Source organism: Plectropomus leopardus, chromosome 12, assembly GCF_008729295.1.
Source record: "Plectropomus leopardus isolate mb chromosome 12, YSFRI_Pleo_2.0, whole genome shotgun sequence".
NCBI classification, from domain to species: Eukaryota; Metazoa; Chordata; class Actinopteri; order Perciformes; family Serranidae; genus Plectropomus; species Plectropomus leopardus.
Window position 1 is genome coordinate 16,130,172 of NC_056474.1, and position 20,045 is coordinate 16,150,216.

Genomic DNA, 20,045 nt, shown 5'->3' on the forward strand with positions numbered 1-20,045 from the left:
AACAACAACATGATCGATAGCACTATGTGTTCATTCAGTGCAGTGCTGATGTTATCAGGACAGTCAATAATCCCTCTGATGGGAATGTGGTCGGTTACACTGATGACGCTTTGTTGCGCTTCTGTTATTAGAGTGAAGTGCATTTCAGAGTCATATAAGGATCAGTGTTGAAGCATTGTTGTCAGGACACATAGCTTTTTACAGATGAGTCCTGAAACTGTACATGTTCTTCCAAACGTAAAAAACGAGTCTGTGGCGTAGTTTCCAGGAACATTTCGTCGTGAGATTATGAGGAAATGAATTGAGTTATCAGTGCTGTGCATGTTTGTCTACCGGAGGTGGAAGGGGGAGGGGTCGGGTCATCTCACACAATTTCCTGAGTGACACTGTTGGCAAACAGTGTAGTACAGTATTCTTCACCTTTTCTTCCACCTGATAGTTTCACCCAATTTCACAAATCTGCTGACGTAATAAATTAATGCTTCTCAGACAGGGTACGTGCACCTTAGGGGGTTGCTCTGCAGTTACCCCAGGGTACTTAGCTAATATGAATGATGTTGAAATTGTGTTTTGATTAAAAAAAAATAAAGATATATCCACATTTTTGTGTTTAGGAGAAAATAGGATTAGTGGCTGTGATCTTAAGTATATTTATTCACTGTCACAGAGACCTAACTACAGGCACTGTATGTGAGTTTGCACACTGTTTTCTGTATTTTATGTGCAAACTTAGACAATTCAGAGTAGACAGACATATTAGTCCTCTTCTATTGCTCCTTTGTGGAGACCATTTTAACTTTTTGTTCCACTGACTAGTATTTTTCACTGCATAAGATAAATAAATGAATGTCAATGTGCAGAGGTGAGGATTTAAGTCAAACAATTTGATGACTTTAGCCACGATTTGACCAAATCAAAAATGACTTGCAGCTCAACTTGGCCTTTAACACCTGTGACTTGTGACTTCACTAGGACTTGAGCCTTTTGACTTGGAAATACTTGATACAACATAGAAAAAAAAATAATAATTCTGTTGTGATACTGGTTAACGGTGATAAATGCTATGAAAGACTTAATATGGTTAAGTTCTGTCACTATTGTTTTTTAACAAACCTTTTTTAACAGATACATTTTATAATGAATTTATGATACTTGTAAACATAATATACTGAATCAATTATTACTCTGTTGTTAAAATGGCACTACATTTCTTAAAGAGCACTTAATGACTTGTTTCACACTTGAAACTCAAAGTTTAAAACTTGGACTTGACCCTGGACTTGCTATTCTTGACTTAAATTCGGACATGCCCCACTTCTGTCAGTTTGTCCAGTGAGATTGCAGAATATGACGACAATGACCTGTGACTCCTGAGTGGAGAGTTTCCCTTTAAAGATTAACGTCTTCAGCAGGAAACAATGGGCTTGAGGCTGAGATCCACAAACAGGAAGTCAGGAAGTATTGAAAAGCGGATGAACACATTGTTTGGTTTAGTGTTTTCCTTGGATTTGTTGACAATAACAAAATATGTTTATAGACTACTGCCAGCCTTTTCTTTAAACTTATCATACAATTCCCATTAGGCGAGTACTGGAGGGCTTTCACATCCCCTATTTAGTGTATATGAGCATTTTAATATGATGTATGTATGATATGTAGGGCACTGTAATGATATGTTGAGAAGCAGTATATGATAATGCAAGGCAGCCTGATTTTTATCTTTGTTTTTGGTGCTGTTGTTGTGCTGTCACTGCTATATAGGTCTTAATTTATCTGGTAATTGCTGTATGGTACACGATGAATTTCCACACAGACTAATAAATACTTATCTATCTACCTGTTGGGCTTCAATTAAGTAGTTAATTTCTAGAGAAAAGGAGAACAAACTATTCAATTGGAGCCCAGCCATGTGTAGTATTTGTGCCTTGCAGTTAATTATTATTTTTGCCTCGATGTGCGCACACTTTGTCCCTCTTCTGTAGGTTAGTTAGTTTAGTAGGTTTCCCATCGAACAATTTGGTTAAATCCTTCATAGCAATGTTATGTGGTCAAAATTATGTGAAAACTAACAAGCAAATCCAACAAATGGAATGGAGAAATGGTTGAAATGTCCAGTTTCTGTCATTGTGTGGGGGTACGTTGGACAAAAAAATGATTGAAACACTAATAAACCACAGAACATGCTGGTTTTTTAGGTTTTTGTGCATGATCTTTTCTTGGTGCACCTGCCTCAACGAGTGTTTAAAGGCCTGATCATACTTGGTGTGAGAGCTACAGTATGAGAACACTGTAGACTTTGATAGATGATCATGTGGCCAGTCGTGGCTCCCCAGGGGTCTGTGTCTTAATAAATTCACTTGTGTGGGCCGGCATAGAGCTGTTTAACAGTTTAACAGATGGATCTCTGTTTCTTTCCTGCTCCTTAATTAAGGATCAGTATTTACTGTCACTGGGGTCATCGCTACAGACTCCAAAGACTACAAAGACATGGGAAGACTTTTGATTTCTGATGCTGCCAATGCAGCTCATTTCTGTTGCTTCTTAAAAAAGATCTTTTTTTTGTTTTTAATTTTCATTGTGCTCAGGAAATGTACTCTGTTTTTTCCTTCCTGACTTTTATTCACAGGCAACTCTGATGCCGGTCCTATTGTTTGTCGTCTTCCATTGACTTGGGACAAAACTGAAACCAACGAATCACATTTCCATGTTCTTTCACCATTTATTAATTCACCAAATACAGTGAAAATGGCATCATAATATACAATGACTCATTCTTAGAATGTCATGACATTTTTGTTGCTTTTTTGCTTCATAAAACAATGTTTCATTATTGAAAATATTAAGGTTTCATGCACAACAAACCATATCCAGTTTCTTTAAAATAATGGTACAAAATAAACAAAATTAAAAAACAAAAAACTGTAATGTCAAAAATCGGTCAAATAACCACGTGTTATTTGAGGATACTCGTAAACAGTGCAATATACTCTAAAACTGCCATTTTCTAACAAATTCATCAACGAAGCTCAAGTCACAGTATACGATTTCTTAATAATAGTTTAACATTGATGTGTGCAAAAACCCCAGACACATTCAGTTAGTCTTTAAAAAACACCCGACCTCTGATATAGAATGAGACCAGTCCATCCCAAAATCTCAGCTTCATCTCCATTGAAGCCTAGTCTCATTCTGTATATCCTCTCTGTAGTAGAAATATTTCTGTTGATGAATTGTAAGACGATAGACTAGCATATCATTTAAATAACAAATATTTAGATATAAAAATACAAATATGACTTTTGTTAAAAAGAAGCGTGCCAGGGTAAGAGTAGTGGCACCTGCGTTGGCACCGGAGTGAAAGTTCATGCAAATAGATGGAGAAAAAAACTCATAGAGGACGAAACACGAATCATTTGCTGAAATTAAAATAACCAAATTTATGGAAAGCGTAATTTTTCCCATCAATTTCATGACTTTTATTTTAAATATTTACTATGATCTCCATATCTGTGCTGGTCTCTGTAGATATTTGAAAATACAAAATAAAAGAAAAAGAGAGGGGGCAAAAAACCAAAAGATATGTGCAGGTTTAAATAAGCTACATGGAGGTGCCACGCTGCACCTTTAAACCACTGATACATAAATGTAGCCTGGTTTTATCAGTGGCCTAATGCTCTTTAAGGGCCAAAAACAACTACAGAAAATATTAACATTGCACCATCCTCGGATATATGGGTTCTTTTTTACATACAATGGGTCTCCTCTATTTAGCAGACTCAAGAGTTTGGTTGGTCTGTTTTTAGAAAAGCGTTAGCAGCAACAGGAATGCATTGAACCAGTGCTGAAAGGACAGCTCCCTTTAATGCACCGTCGCTGACTGAATCAACAAAGCAAAGCCTAAAGGAGGGGGAGGAAGGGGGACGTCTGAGAGCTTAGCCTACCTACTGTACTGTACAACTTATTGAAATGGGGCTGGGATTTAGCTTCAGCCTCCAGTTGCAGTATTTTGTTGCTTACAGCGCTGTTGGAAAGGAAAAAAAGAGATGGTCGTGAAGTAATGACAAGTTCATCCATCATTAAAGTCAGCAGAGGTTGAGACACAGCGGAGTCCGCCATCTCAACATCTTGCTGCGTAGCAGTAGTTAAAATCGGGATTCGTTTGGAGAATTGCCAGCAATCCCATGATAAATCTTGGTCTTTTCCAGAGTCTCTCTCTCTCTCTCTCTCTCTCTTTCTCTCTTCATTTCTTTCTTCGACATTTCTCTTCCTTTCTCCATTTCCCCCCTTTTCTTTTGCCTTTCGTCAGTCACACCATCCTCGCTTCGTGCCGTCGTTTTTTCTCCCGCAATCCTCGAACATGCACAGCCGACAAGTGCTTCAAATCGGTGATCAAAATTAAAAAAGTCTTGCAAGGCATCGCTCACGTTTAAACGCCGGGTGAAGACTTGTCTGTCATCCCCTTCAGGACCTCGTCTATTCGGTCGTCCTCGATGACCACTGTGGAGGAAGAGGGGGAGAGGATGTTAGCTCAGACTGATGTGGGTGCTGCGTTTCTGCACAGTAGCCTACTGATTTATTTGTTATTTCTTTTCAGTAGTGATGATTGGGTCGAAGATATGTATTTATACTGATATTTTACTTTGCATCGGTTTGTGTGTTTTACATTTTTGTATACTTTAGAGAAGCCCATTATGGGTTTCTACCTCACCTGCATGTGTAAATTGTTTTATATCCCTTTTTTATTTACAAATAAGTAAATTAAAACTAAACTAAAAACCATGACAGCAGAGAATGGCATTTCTATAAAAATCAATAGTGTTGTTTTTATTATAAGGTCAGTGTAATCTTATTTATTGACTATAGTGGAGTTATGGCGCTTTAAATAACAAGTGAGAGAAAATGTGACTGTAGCGCAGTTGCAGGTGAACAAATAAATAAAGCATTGCAAATCCCCGACCTCGAGTACGCGCACGGTAAAAACAACTCATTCCCGTTAATGGCGACGAGCCAGGCGATTTATCCTTATGGTTATTGTTTTATGGTGATGGTGGGGTGTGTCCTTACATGTTGATGATGTCTGGTGCATGTATGTAAACAATTTGAATGTCAACCACAGACTACAAAGAAGTATCCATCCTGTGGTGCATTTTCAAACAGCAAAATTGTGCAAAATATTGTAGATACATAATGAATTGCAATAGAGCATCACACTAATCTCACTATAAATCCTTATGTATTTTGCATATTTTTTCCCATATAGACTATTGCCTAATTCTGGTCACGTTTTATAATGACAACATGCCTAAGTGTCAATCTTTTATTTAACCATCCTTTACCTCGCTTGGCTCTGCCGATCTGTCCAAGCTTTGGGGGTCTTTTCGCCTGCGACGCAGCGAAAAAGGCGTTTGTGTCCTGCAGTCCGCAGCTAAAGGACATCTGACTGACCTCGCTGTCCGCACCGTAGCCGCTCATTTTCCCCTCGTTGTATGGCAGCACCTCGGACATTGTGGCACGACGGAGAAGGGTCACCAGCGGAGATAAAAAGAAGTTTAAAGTCTTCCTCGGTGGCTTTATGTGCTCAATAAAGCCGTAGATTCCGGTTTTTGTTTTTGTGCAGGCTGCACAGTTTCTCCTATTGGGATCCTCTCTGGGTGTTATCGGTGTGGATGAGGGGCCACCAGCGTCTGAGGTCCGGCTGTTGTCGGTGGTCTCTCTGTGGTCTCTGGATGTGTTGCAGCTGCAGGTAGAGACAGCGGTGAGTGAGAGAGGGAGAGTTGTGTTCGCCTGTGTTGCTGGCTGATGTCTGGTGAGGGAAGTGGGAGATCCCGGGATCATAAAGGAAACCCAGGCAGAACGGTGAAGTCATCCATCCGGGTTTGAAGCGCGCGCGCGCGCGGGCGTGTGTTTGGTAGGGGACTCCGAGTGGTAGAGGAGCAAGAGTGACCTCAACAGGCGAGAGATGAAATTGCATAAATGAAGGACACACACTGAGGCAGGTTTGAGGCTTTCCTTCACCATTCTTTAGAAACACGTGTATGGTAAAACAAAAAGAAGAAGAAGAATGGCTATCTTTGCATTATATTTCTAATTATAGAACATTATCTGATAATAGGGCATATAGAGTGTAATTTCCAAGATGTAGGATTAGGCTAATAAAGTAGCTCTATGTAATTTCCAGTTGCATTTTCAGTTGAAATGTTCTGCAGTGGATGTGAATGACATCATGTGACAGGATGTTAACATGGACAAACTGTTGCCTGGCATTGCAATTCCAGTAGTCTTTTCCATGGACGTGTGACTAGAACAGGATACAGTGTAGGAGCCAAGGCCTTGTTCATTCCTTTGAAAGCTGCACGGTGAAGCATGAAGCCAAAAGAAAGCTCAATTTCCTTGGTATGAAATTACCCAGATCTTCTGCATTGTGGAATCCATAGTGGAAGCACATAGAGACTTATACCGGCAGAGTGGCTTTAGCACTCTGCTAACTTCAATGGGGATAAAAAAAATGTAATAATCTTGTGGCTCTTCTAGACTTTCCAAATGTTATCAGACTGAGGAGATCAAATACCAATAGTAAAATGATTCATTTTTTGGGGTTGTGATGCTCGAAAGTGTATCCACTGATTTAAAGACATCTCTTTCCCACTTTAAGTCTATGGGGAAAAAGTCTTGTGACAGACCTGGACATTGTAACTCCACATCTGGCCACTTTAAAAATTGCCATCAAGCCCACTGTTGTCTGCACATGAATCTTAGCATCAAGGTGGCTGAGCTGACGGCTAGCCGCTAACAGTGCTTAATCCATAAACAGTGCTAACAATGGCAACAGTGCTGACAGAGCTAACGATGTTAACCATAAGGTAACCAGAGGGTTGGCACTCTGCTTCTGTAAGGACACTGTCCTTGTATCAGCAGTAATCACTGTGTGAGAGCAAAGCAAAGTGCCGACAATGAGCTAGCCAGTAGGATAACATGCATGCACAGCTGGACTGCCTTCAGATTACAACCGAAAGAGAGGTATTATCTAGTGTGGCTTCATTCTTAGATGCCATTACAGCCCTATATATTTACATATAGCTATTTGCTGCTCTATTATTGTTCTGAATGTTGCATACAGCTACTTTAAGTTGAGTCATAAACAGACTCAATAGACTAAACATTTTACTCTGGTAAAATGAGGAATGTGGGGCATTTGCTTTTACCAGACCCGATTAAGTAAAGGATCTGAGTACTTGTAGTACCACTGAAGTAGTGCTGTGTGCTCGCATGTGTAGGCTGTAACAGAGTCAAAAACAGCAGTTGCTGTCATATAAGACTGTAAAATAAGATAAGGTAACATTTATGCACATAAGATAAAAAATACTTTATATAAAGTACCCTGATGTCATATTCTCAAATTAGTGTAAAAAGTTGCTTGCATAATGGGCATTGTAGGATACAGACTAAAACTCAGGAGATCTCAGCCTTTGCTTCTTTAACTTTAACCATTAAAAAAAAGTTTCTCTTATAAGGCCCCAACTTTACGAAAATGAAATACTGGAGTGCTCCTTTGAATGTCACAGCAGAAAAAGAAAGTACAAAAACAGATGCATAATTGTATGGCTAAGAGGAGTATATACTAAAAAAATCAAGAAACAATAGAGATACTAAAAAATACAGAAACATTTGACATGGCCCTGCTTGCGTGTCAGCAGATATGTGAATGGCTCGTTTCAGCACCACGGACAGAGGCAGTATTATTTATGCATTAGCTACATTTGAAATGACATCGTTCTCCTTTGCCTTTTTTGGTTGCAGCCTTTGTTACTTACAGATCCTGTCCTTACAGCATATGGTGTATTATAAAAAGCTGAAATAATAAGCTGACAGAAAGCCTATTATTGGACCAAACCTGTTTAAACAACTTGGGCCAGCTGACCTGTAATAACCTTTCCACTGAAGTGGCGTCCCTCTGTTTTAGCAGCCAGTGTGCATAGCTGACTGGTGAAAATGACCAGCTGACACTCTTTGAGATCAGTGCCGTTGGAAAGACTCTTGGATTTCCTGTGGGGATAAGACGCAGGGCGGCTGTAGTCAAAGTGAAGCCGGCTGGCTGGCTTCCCACAGAAACATGGCCCATATAACCCCCCTGTAAAACATTTTACTGAGTCCAAAGAGCTTTTCTGTCAACCACCAGTTTACTAAGAAAACGTGCATGTTGGCTGCATGGCAAAAAGCTTTCAGAGAACTAATTATCTTTATCCAATTCTGATTTTTCTCTCCTGTGGATCCACACTCGGTGTGTAAGGCTACATAATACACTAGAGATCATAAATCTGCCACTCTACTAAATGTAATTCCCCGGGGATGACTCACAAAGCTCCCGCTGCCCAACAAACCGCAGCCTTCAGCTGTCAACGAGCAGAGACGTTGATTCATGGAGGGATTTCACATGACGTCATCAGCCAGCGACACAGTTGGGGGCTGTGAGGAAAAATCTGACCTGCTGCCCCACATGGTGCTGCCTCATGTGCACTATTTAGGGAAAGAAACATACATGTCTTATAGCAACTGGACACCTCTCTGTCTCCTCATAATGCACTGTCTCGTACATGAGGTTGATCCCAGTGTGCTCAAGTACAATGACTCCTCATTTGGTCCTCCGTTGTTTGGTTCAATTGATCTTTCTGGGTGCACATGCTGTGAATTCTTCTCCTCTGTCCTCTTTTTTTTTCCATCTCTGCCTCTTTAGCAGGAAGTAGTTCTTAATGATCAGGCTCACTCAATCAGTCCCATCATCTCTGACAAGGGCACCCACCCCTAAGAAATGTGTGTGTGTGTGTCTGTGTGTCTATGTGTGTGTGTGTGCGTGTGTGTGTGTGTGTGTGTGTGTGTGTGTGTGTGTGTGTGTGTGTGTGTGTGTGCGTGCGCATGTGTGCGTGCGTGTGTATGTATGTGTGTGGGTGTGTGCTCTTGAAGCACTGCCTCCAATTATAAATGAATCACGATGCTGAGTCACTCACCCCCTCCCCATTTCTCCCCTCAAGCAGACCAAGTGCTGCTGAACTTGTACGTGCACACGCACATGCACACACACACACACACACACATTGTACACTATATACACACTGTGTTCCTTCTTGAGGAACACTAGCTGAGGAAAAAACCCAATAATAACCCAAAGCTAAGAGCTGGATCAATTCCCTGATTTGTGTGTGTGTGTGTGTGTGTGTGTGTGTGTGGGTGTGTGGGTGTGTGTGGGTGTGTGTGTGTGTGTTGGTATATATTTCAGGAAAACTAAAAATGGAGAAAGAGGAGAGGGACACACCATCTGCGGTCATAGACCTAATAAAAATACCGTGTCTATCTGCTCTCCTCATCATGAAGATTAATGCTGTTTGTTCTCCAGCATAAACATCCTGCAATAGATTGTGGGAACATTGGCACGGCTCCTGCCCTTGGATCAGTGATCACACAGATGAGATAGAAATGCTCACAGCTGCACGCCAAAGCTACACTGAGACCGCTGTTTGCACCGCCTTCTGCACTTCCATCACACGGGAGGCCAAAGCCCGGATCAAAGGTGAGTGTTTTATGTTGTTTGGTGCCATATTGGTGACGTCTGTGATTAAGTAGAAAAACTTGTCACCAAGTATTTATCTGAGAATCCAATCTCTACATTTCTTTTTTTTAAATTATAATTGGAAGACAATACAACAAGGGTGATATGTTAAAGAGTCGCTTTTACTGAAATAAAAAAATAATTAAGGGTCCTTGAAAAGTCATGGAAAAGTTTTGAAATTTTGTCTGTGAAAATATTTGGGAACCCCTTGCCAAAATGTCTGTACCTGAAGTAAAATTGTAAATGTAGTATTTTTTACTTGTAATAGAGTTTGTTTGCACCACTTCTACGAGTCAACCAAATAATGATAATAATACAATAAGATATTTTGCTGTTCTCGTTTTGTTTTTGTTTTTTTTGTTATTGTAATTTTTCCAATGCCTTGTGCATCAAAACTTCTATTACCCCCAACTATACGACAATAGCAGAAGTCATTTTAGAGACAGGTATCTAAAAACCTGAGCAGATAAAACCTAAACTATATGCATGGCAAGATGCCAAATATGAATGAAAATAAATGAATGAATGTCTTTTTGTTTCTAATAAGAGCAAAAGTGTAGTTTAGTTAAGAAAAATGTAAAAGACTTTAGAAATATGTCTTCTACCTGATACAGTTTGGATTGCCCCCCTTCCTCCACTGGCTTTACCATATTGTTGTATTCAGACTCTTCTGTAAAATCATTTTGCTCAAACTGAAAAATCTTTATATCTGACCAGTGTGTACACAGTCCATGTGTGTGTATGATACCATTCCTGTCTGCCCATCCTCAGGGAGAGAGCGCTTGGTTTGTTGATGAGAAGAGAACCACTGCAGTCACACTACTGTCACAAAGTAGGTCACTTATCCCACGTTTCACTGCATGCCCAAAGCAGATGGGTGACAGCGGTAATTGGCATCAGGGACTATAGCACGCTGTGATGGCTCTCTCTCCTGAGACACCGCATCTCTACCTTTCCTCCCGCTGTCTGCTGAGTGTCTGCTAATGCCAAAGTCAAAAAAGACCCCCCCGCCTCACTGCTCCCTGTCAGGAGCAAAGGCACATAAGGTCATGGTGTGTGTCAGGGTTTCAAAGATTTCTTGAAACTTTTTTTTGCAGATCTGGAGTTATGCCATTATCATTTTACTCCCTATTGTTTCTTGAATTCAGCATTTGGCTCCTTATATTGCAGTTGGATGCAGGACTTCAACACATAAAAGTAATCTTACTAAAAAAAATAGAAATAAATGCACTCCAGAATTGGGTAAAATCACATTTTTACAAGTTGTACCATTACATTAATTTGAATGAAATTGATACTATCACTACTACATCTGAATACATAATTTTAAACAAGACAAGAGACAAGAGTGTTTAGACATGCTACTGGCTCCATGATGCTGTTCTCAAAGGGACATTTTTCACCCCCAAAACGAATATATATATTTTTCCGCTTACCTGTTGTGCTATATATAAATATAGATTGTTTTGGTGTTAGTTTCAGAGTGTAACTGAGTAATACAAATTAAAAGAACATTACTCAGAAAAAGGCAAACAAATCTTTAGATTTGTAATCAGCAAATAGTTGGTATCACTAACCTGCCAGTGAGTTTGTTTTTACAACTTCATGCGCAAAACAGCCAAACTTCCTGCAGAGGCACAGAACTTTATTTACAATGTAGAAAACCCACAGTTTCATCGAATAACAATTATGTTGGGCTGAATTTTGGGTAAAAGTATCAAAATGATGAGCAAAGTCCCTTGTTCCATTTCCATTTGATGGAAATCTGCTGCCATAAAAATGTCTTGGGATTGAGCATTTTTTTACAATCTAAATCCAATCTAAAAGGGATAAATCACCCCAAAATTTAAAAAAAATAAAATAAAAAATACATATTTGTCCTCTTGCCTGTAGTGCTGTCTATCAGTCTCGATTGTTTTAGTGTGAGTGGCTGAGTGTGGAGACATCAGCCATAGAGATGTCTGCCTTCTCTCCAAAATAATGGCACTTGATGGCACTCAGCTTGTGGGGCTCAAAGCACTAAAAAAGAAAGAATAAAAACATTTGAAAAATCAACAGCAACGTCTCTTTACTTCTCTTTTACTCAAGATAATCCACTGACGTTGTTGTGAGCAGTTTCATGTAGAATTTATTTTCTTTCTACCGAAGTATACCCAATAACTCTATCACGATGCAGAAGGAAACATGCATCTACTTGTGGGTGCGAGATGGTAGCGCTGTTAGAGGAAAAGTTGGACCATCATCAAAATCATAATCTAATCTAACAATAGACAAAATAGATGAGGTTGTCAACCTCATTATGGCTCCAGAGGAAAAGTCAGCAGCCCACTGAAATCATCCTCCTAGATTCATCCTCTGGGGACCATCTGTAAATGTTGTCATGGTAATACACTAAAAGTGGTGGGGTGGACTTGTGCGGATTATGAGACAATGGGCTTTACGTCTCTTTGTAGTCATTTTGGGTGTCCTTGTGGTTGTTTTGTGTCATTGTGTAGTTGTTTGGGCCTGCTTGCTGTCATTTTGAGTCTCTTTGAGGTCAGTTTGTATTTTTCTGGTTGTTTTGTGTTGCTTTGTAGTCTTTTTTGTGGGTCAATATGTCAAGTTTGCAGGGTACTGTGGAAGCCACTTATATGTATGTTCACGCTGCAAACTTTGTGCTCAGTCATTAGAGCCTGAGCACAAAAGTCCCATGGGCGGATTATAAGAATGGGCTGGGCACAGGTATGCAAAGGGCCCCTGACACAGACTTTGTGGTAGTTTTGTGTCTCTTTGTGGTTGTTTCATGTCTACCTGAGGTTGTCTTAGGTCTTTTTAGTCTTTTGGTCTCCTTGAGGAACTTTTGTATCTCATGGAGTTATTTTTGTCATTTCCTCTCTCTTTGCAGTTAATTTGAATCTCTTTGTGATCCTTTTTTGTCTCTTTGTGGTCATTTTTTGTGTCTTGTGTTTTTTTAAATTTCCTTTTTTGTTGTAGTTTGGGTCTCTGAGGTAATTTTGTGTCTCATGGAGTTGATTTTGTTGTTTTTGGCTGTTTGTTTATCTTTGCAGTTCATTTCTATCTCTTTGTGGTCCTTTTTTTTCTCTTTGTAGTCATTTTAAATCTCGTCCTGATCAGTATGTGTTAATTTGAGTGACATTTTGCAAGAGAAGGCCTTAGGGGCCCCTGGCACTTTGGGCCCCTGTACCTCTGTAATCCATACATAGCTGGACAAACACACTGATATTCCCATCCCTTTAAATTTCATAAGGTTAATCTGACAGTATTAAAAGTCATTATAGTTACAAGCTAAGCTAATGCTGCTAATAAATCCCTGTACTCCTAATAAATCAGGTTTTACTTAGCCACCACTGTCTGCACCCTCATCACCACAAATCAGGGTCTACACCCATGAAGCACAGCCAATTAGAGAATAATCATATCATCTAAATTGTTTGTCAGCTATCAGAATGGATTAAGCAGGATATCACAGCGTACATTAATTGCATGTGACTTGGAAAGCATCCTCTGGAGCCAGAGTCTCCCCTCACTGTCAGCTAGCACAATGTGTATTTATACCTCAAGTGAAGAAAGATGGACACCTAGTGGTGGAGGGACCTTTTATCAGAATTTATATATACCGAAAAAGGGTCCAGACCTTTGAATCTGCCCACTCCACTTAGTTGAAACAGAGTCATGATATCAGACAAGAAATGGGCTTAAATTAAGCTTAAAGTAATTGTGTCAGTGAACAAGCAACGCTTTTATCTCTATATGAACTGTGCATACATTACAGCATTTTATTATTCATTCTCCCCAAAGGCCCATGTGAGATTATTTCTGTCTCTCTTTTGCTGTAATGACTTTTTATTCTCTCAATTATTCAATTAAACCAGACCGAACAAATCAAATGCCACTGTGTTTTTCCCATGCCCTCAGAGGTCTGCGAGTGCTCCAGTAATAGTCTGTTCCCCGAGAGCCGCAGCTGCTGTTCTGCTGAGAGAGCTCCTGAAGAATTTGTTAAAGTGAACCCTTATGACCGCTGAGGACGATTTATGAGATCCTGTGTCTCCCACCTGCTCCTTTTTGACGCCCACTCAGGCCTTATGCCCCACTCTTCACCTTGCACCAACTCCCCACACACACATGCCTATTAGTTTTTTCCCTTTCTGTTCTAAAGAAAAAATAAGGCTTTTCATCGATGTGCCATTCTCGACATCCTCTCCCTGCTTGTTAGAGATGACAGAAATAGTCAGCTTAATGACTCACTACACCCAAGTCTTTTCAGACACCAGGTGCTGTCAACAAGCATTTGTGCCTATGGAAAAATAAAAAAGACTCATCGTGAATTCATATCATCTCGAGAGTCCTGTGAAACACGTGTACCTATTCAGACATGAGCTACTTTCCTAATGCTTAGGAGGAGCAGCAGCCGTTTGATGTAACAGCTGCAGTTCATATGTCTGTCGTTACGAGATGTCTGATCTTGAATCATATAAGATCTGTACATTATGTTGTATTTCATGGTAGCCTCACACAGAACTGTATACTAAGACTTAAAGTTTGTAACTGTTATAAAAAAAAGAATAACTTTTTATCATATTTGCTGAAACTGTCACTATATTCAAGTAGCACTAAATGAGACATATGATCTGTGAAAAAAATGTTTTCCTCTGCTTACTCTATTTTCTGAGTGAAGATTTTGTTACTGCATTGCGTATTTCTCGCCTCAGATGTTTTCAAAACATATTTTAGTGTACTGTTTAGCTGTAAAGGCCCAAACACACCAAACTGACATCAAGAGATGTAGTGGCAACAAAAAAATAACTTGTTTTAACCTCGCCTTTGTCTCATTTACAAGTTGCACTTGAACACACCGCAAAAGACTACAGCAAAAAGCCAACTAGCTTGGATGTTCTGTGCCAACATGAGAGGAAATAACTCGACATACCTGCAGACGCAACAAGTCTGTGTTTGTCATTTAAAAAAGAAACCTGACAGGACGGATCCAAGACAAGTTAGCCAGTTAGTACATTAAAAATGCAACCAAATGATAAAAGTACAAATTATATATTCTATGCACTAGTACAAAATGACTTAAAAATTATAAACCGTTTCTGCAAAAAAAACTCCATGGCTAAAAAAATAATCCTACATTGTAAGACAACTTTGTTTTGATCTCACGGCCTCTCTCTGTTTGCTTTCCTCACTTTCATTTTTCTTCTCATGCACAAAGCTGAACTGCTCACACCGACGGGCTCCGCCAGCTACAACACCAACTTATCATGCTGAATTGGACAAAAAAAAAAAGGTTGACAAGGACTGACAGTGCAGGACACACCCCAAAAATTATAGCGACAGATGCTTATCGATGGTCTCACATTAACTGATGGCTGACTTTCGGCTTGGTGTGTCGGGACCTTTAAAATGAGAACCTCTGTGACCATGTTGGAAACAGCTGAGCCGAAACAAAACACCACCAACACTTCCCACCAGCCAGAGCATTTTCCAAGCAAACAGTACACTAAATATGTCTCTGAAAACATCTTAGATGAGAAATAGTTGATGAAGTAACAGAATCTTGATTCATATTTGATTAGTGCTGCCTAGTTTGACAGTTAGAGTGCAACTCAGGAGCAGAGACTGACATGATCGACAATTATTTTAAAGACTCCCCCACTCTGATTGGTTGTTTGGGCCATGGTAGATCCTAGTAAAAGCCTTTAGAAGCAGTAGAAAGAAGAGGAGGGATGTGATTTTTTTCACAGATTATCTGTCTCATGTATTTTTTAAAAATATAGTAACATTTTCAGCAAATATGCCAAAAAGTAATTTTCAGAAAAGTTACAAACTGCAGCTTTATAGTTTTATTACTGCTCCATTTCTAAAACTGGCTGAGCAATTTAGTTGCAACTATATGAGGTGATACTGACAGTAAGTGAAATCTGCTTAGTTCAAAGAGTGATGCTTTATTAAATTAGTTTCAACAAATCAACATTTTACACACTCGCCTCTCTGTAGTGCATTAGTTAACGCTAAAGCTTCACCTTGGCACTAAGTGCATCTTTGCTTCAATAACTTCCAGTGACCCATATGTAAATGGAAGTGGTTGAAACAAAAACTTCACATCGTCTGATGAAACTAATCCAGATACAGACACTTCAATTACTCTTAGACAGCAGCAGTCATATAAATGACCAAATAAGGCACAGAACAAATATATAGGAAAATAAACATCTTTGTTGCATAAATGTACACCCTCTTTTTGCCAATTACTCCATTTTCATGTATTTCCTATATATCAATTACAGATAAAATACCTCACTCAAACTCTGTGACAAATAACTTGTTTGCACACGACCCTTACAATTTACATGTGTTAATACATACAGTGTGTTCTTAAAAGAAAGTCATTCTTCACAGTAATAACATATTCAAAGAGGTAACCCTCGCCCTTTTTTTAAGTGCAAGTGCAGCACTTTAGACCTTTGAGGTGTAAAGCTCAGTAGTGTGCATGTGGGTAAAGTTCCACAGAGGTCATGTGATCACACAGGTGCCTCAGACGTGGTAGAGAGGCACCACTCTCCTGATGTCTTGTCTACATATGGGGCATCGGCGTTGTGGAAGAGCCTGGTAGCAGCTGTGGCAGCAGCACACGTGCCCACAGTCCAACAGAATACAGTTACGTGGCTGAGTGAGGCAAATCACACAGGAGTTGATGTCTTCTGCCCCGTTTTCAGTGCCTGTTATTGGAGCACCTGCTCTCGGGGCTTCAGTCCGCAGTCTCTCAAATTCCCTCCTCTCCCGCTCCCGCTCCCAGCGAACTTTTAGTCGCAAGTAGTAGCGTCGACCGACCCAGAAAAGGACTGCTGCCCCCGCCAATGTAAAAGCAATGGCCAGCGCCTTCCACAGAACTGACGTGCTCTCTTGCTCTCCCCGCAGGGTGTCAAAATCCGTAATGCTCAAAAAGTACTGCGAACCATTAGAAGGGGGTCGGAGATTCAGGGTGCCGTCTGTCTCCAGTATCAACTCGCCCACACCGGTAAGAATTGTGCCCACCTGGAAAAAGAGAAGGATATTTTTGAAATGTACCATTAAGATCATTTGTTGTTAATATTTGCCCCTGTGGTTAGCATAAAATATTTATTCTTTGTCAAATAATTCTGACAGTCACTGAGTTACAGAATTAAATAAGGTTGGTATGTCATCTAAATACTGACTTTGAGCATTTCTTCAGTCTCCAGCTGCCCTTTCAGCTTCTCTCCACTGAGGTATTGTCCTATGATGTCACCAAAGCCGTAATTGACCTGATGGAACTTCTCGTGGGTGGTCTCCATGTACAGTCCGGACGCCTGCAGAGGGCACAGGACTCTGACTGCTGTCTCATTTGATCCCACCAACACAAAGGGTACTGCATTTATTCTCTGGTGCAAGACTCGTTCACTGTCCGTCCTGCAACACGTAAAAGGAGAAAAAACATTTTATTCTTAGTTTACACAAATGACAAAAACAAAATATCATTGATACTTTGAGGGTACCTCATTCATTGTATACAAAAGTCTGAAAAAAACCTATTGAAATCACTTGAATAGTCTCAGATTGGGCTAACAGAAAGCCTGCATTATGCTGGGTTCACCCTGGACACAGAAGCTCCCCATATGTTAATATGAAAACGCCCCTCAGCAGTCGCTGAGCCATTCACACCAGGAGCACATTTCTCTGCACCGGTCAGCAGTGGTTCTCCGTCTCTGATCCTTTCTAATCACATGGAGAACTCTGTCCCTGCTTGCTTGTGTGTCTGAGTATGTGCGTGCATCTCTGTGTGGCTGTCTGTTAAGACACAACTGACAAGCAATGTGGAAGCACTGGATGCATATTTTATCATTTATCATGATCAGATCATCTATATCATATATAATATATCTTTTATATCGCTCATCATAGATTATTTTGTTTGTTTTCCTGCCAGATTCGCACACGGCTCACTGAAAAAATAGACCAGACGCCGAAACTATCGCTGCAGATCGTCAGCCTGCTGTGGAGCCACAGCGTGTGCAGTGTGACCAGTCTGACTGCTCAACATGGGCGTCAAAAGCAAGCAGCCAGCACTCCACGGTAAACTGGCATGCTTTGTGGCTGTTCTGTGTGCACTGTGAACCCAAAATTACACACTGCTTAGTGGAATTGATGTCATGTTATGTGGGATTTAGCATAATGACCAGTTTCTGATTTGTCAGGGGTTCTCACCAAGTGCGTGAAAGGCTGTTCCACACCAGCCTGTGTTCCCTCAACATGAATTTCTGCAACACTCCGACAAATTCTTTTTGAAAGACGCTTGTCAGAGGCTCACTCACTGGTTGCACAGCACCTACAATATATATAACCACGACAGAGAATAAGAGGCAAAGAAAGTAAACATATTAAAAGAATATGCTATCAGCTCTTGTCTGTATTAGAAACAGTGAGACCCTGTTTACCTTCGATGACAGCATACTGTAGACATGCCCCTGGAGTAACTTTCAAAATGTCTTTGAGTTTTTCATCTATGGTGAAGTGTGGAGCATCCTGCCAATGCAAGACACAGTGTTAGTGTATGCAGTATACATACTGCAGTAGTTTGCACAGTCAGTTTGTACAGAATTGCACAGCATTTATGTGGTTTCACAACTAATCCTGTGCCTTTTAATGGCTTAGACAGCATGAAAGCAGAAAGTGTTTCAAAAATATACCAACATATATTTATATATACTTATGTTAATTACACATGAACCACGACTAACATCAAGTTTATCTAGTGTCGTCCGGCTCTTCCTGTAGAGATAGTAGCAGACTCCAGAGAGGGCAAGGCTGGCCCCAAGACACACTCCCTCTGTCACCGTCACAAAATATCCTTCCATTACTCCTGAGTGTCCTGTCGCTGCCCGAGGAGCAGACCTGCACAAACATAACGATATGTAAGAAAGACGAAAACCAAACTGTCTTGTTTCCTTTACATAAATGATGACAAAAAAGTGCATGTTGCAAGTTGTGTGACCGGGGTTTTAAAAGGATAGCTTTGTGACTATATGAGAGACACAAACTGGGGACAGGATTTGGCCTTTTGGAGTTTACCTTTTACATGCATAACTTACAGATAGAACAGCAAAAAGAAACCCAAAATGTGAGGGGGATGGTAAGACATAGAGACGAGAGACATACTGACAGCTCTTTAAATCTGTTACAGATAAGGGACTGTACTCTATTTATTCAAAGAAGGTGGCTTAGGTGTGATTTTGATTGTTTATTCATGAACCTACCCAGAGCTACAAATAGTTTTTCTTGAGCGACAGAATGTGAGTGACAGAAGGAAAATGCATGACCCTCCTTTAACGACAAATAACAGTTTTTCCCTTCTTCTGGCTATGATAAATGGTGCGATTTTGGAGATTTCTTGAGAAAACATGCCTTTAAAACCCACTTGTGTGTTTTGAAGTTCAGAGGGTATTTCATATACGTTGGGGATGTAGGATAATATGTCATCGATATTGGTCAATATTGGCTTTAAAATGAATTGGCCAACATACTGATTTCTGCCGACTGCCAAATGAAACTGATTTGTTTTTTTAATTGGCAAAGTAAAATTGTACAAAACATCAGTCCTAAGGTTGAAGTATTTTTGTTATTTTGCACAATTAATGAACGTTACATACAGTGAATAGCATTGCATTTCATGTCTCCATCTGCTGGTGGGTCATCACGATAAGAGTATAAATAACATGTTAACTACACCACAGAAGAGTCTTGATTATTATTAGAATTCGGCAAAATGAGTTATGTATCAGCATATTGGATATCGGCAAAAAAAATCAAATATTGTGTATCACTAATATACCTACAGAATATAAGTATTTGAAGTTGAATGTCCCTCCCCTATCAAAAAAAAATAAATCCTTCCTCAATGCTCAAAAATAAGATCTGAAGTGCTTTCCCCGTTTTACACCACCCCCTGTCCTCGAATAAGTAAAGAACAGTCCCTAACGCTATTGATTCACCCCAAACTTTAACTAGCTCGTTATAAGCAGAAAATTCAAGTAAACAAATTCAAGTCAACGATAACTGTTGCTCTCTTTGTTAACAGTGCCAGTGCAAATGGGTAACAACATGCTGAAAGTCAATTTTCTCTGCTATGAGCGTGCCTGTTGTCACATATCGTATTTCAGATTATTTTCTTTGAAATAGTTGTTAGCTTTGTTGCTACCCAGCTAATGTTTAGACGGCAGGTGATAGTGACCTCTAAACGTTTTTAAACAACCTAACTGTTAGTCAACCACAAAAGATACAAAATGAATCATTAATGTAAACATAAATTACGTCTTAAATGTCTGCGATTGATAATTAATCTCTTTTTTTACCTGTCCTAGAAACGAAGTATCTTCAACAGACAAATTCGGCTGATGTTGTCCATGTCAGGTGACGTAGGAGACAGAGA

At 39.9% G+C, this 20,045-nt stretch overlaps 2 protein-coding genes across 2 annotated transcripts; both read right to left on the reverse strand.

The window, feature by feature from the left end:
• Positions 1–2,706: 2,706 nt before the first annotated feature.
• On the reverse strand, positions 2,707–5,853 carry camk2n1a (calcium/calmodulin-dependent protein kinase II inhibitor 1a). Its single transcript, XM_042498549.1, has 2 exons — positions 5,337–5,853; positions 2,707–4,497 (listed from the first exon to the last, which is right to left on the reverse strand). The coding sequence occupies exons 1-2, from the start codon at positions 5,833–5,835 to the stop codon at positions 4,427–4,429; spliced, it is 570 nt and encodes a 189-aa protein (XP_042354483.1). The 5' UTR covers positions 5,836–5,853; the 3' UTR covers positions 2,707–4,426.
• A 9,673-nt stretch (positions 5,854–15,526) lies between these two features.
• Positions 15,527–20,042, reverse strand: mul1a (mitochondrial E3 ubiquitin protein ligase 1a). The gene is made up of 6 exons (XM_042497336.1): positions 19,969–20,042; positions 18,358–18,511; positions 18,055–18,142; positions 17,825–17,945; positions 16,798–17,029; positions 15,527–16,636 (listed from the first exon to the last, which is right to left on the reverse strand). The coding sequence occupies exons 2-6, from the start codon at positions 18,472–18,474 to the stop codon at positions 16,136–16,138; spliced, it is 1,059 nt and encodes a 352-aa protein (XP_042353270.1). The 5' UTR covers positions 18,475–18,511; positions 19,969–20,042; the 3' UTR covers positions 15,527–16,135.
• Between the last annotated feature and the right edge of the window lie 3 nt (positions 20,043–20,045).

Excerpts from the sequence above, each read along its gene's own strand:
- mul1a (XM_042497336.1), bottom strand. The coding sequence starts at position 18,474 with ATGGAAGGATATTTTGTGACGGTGACAGAGGGAGTGTGTCTTGGGGCC. Across the intron at positions 17,946-18,054 it reads ACAGTATGCTGTCATCGAAG|GTGCTGTGCAACCAGTGAGT; the intron begins GTAAACAGGGTC and ends TATATATTGTAG. Across the intron at positions 16,637-16,797 it reads AGACTGAAGAAATGCTCAAA|GTGGGCACAATTCTTACCGG; the intron begins GTCAGTATTTAG and ends CTCTTTTTCCAG.
- camk2n1a (XM_042498549.1), bottom strand. The coding sequence starts at position 5,835 with ATGATCCCGGGATCTCCCACTTCCCTCACCAGACATCAGCCAGCAACA. Across the intron at positions 4,498-5,336 it reads GATCGGCAGAGCCAAGCGAG|TGGTCATCGAGGACGACCGA; the intron begins GTAAAGGATGGT and ends CTTCCTCCACAG.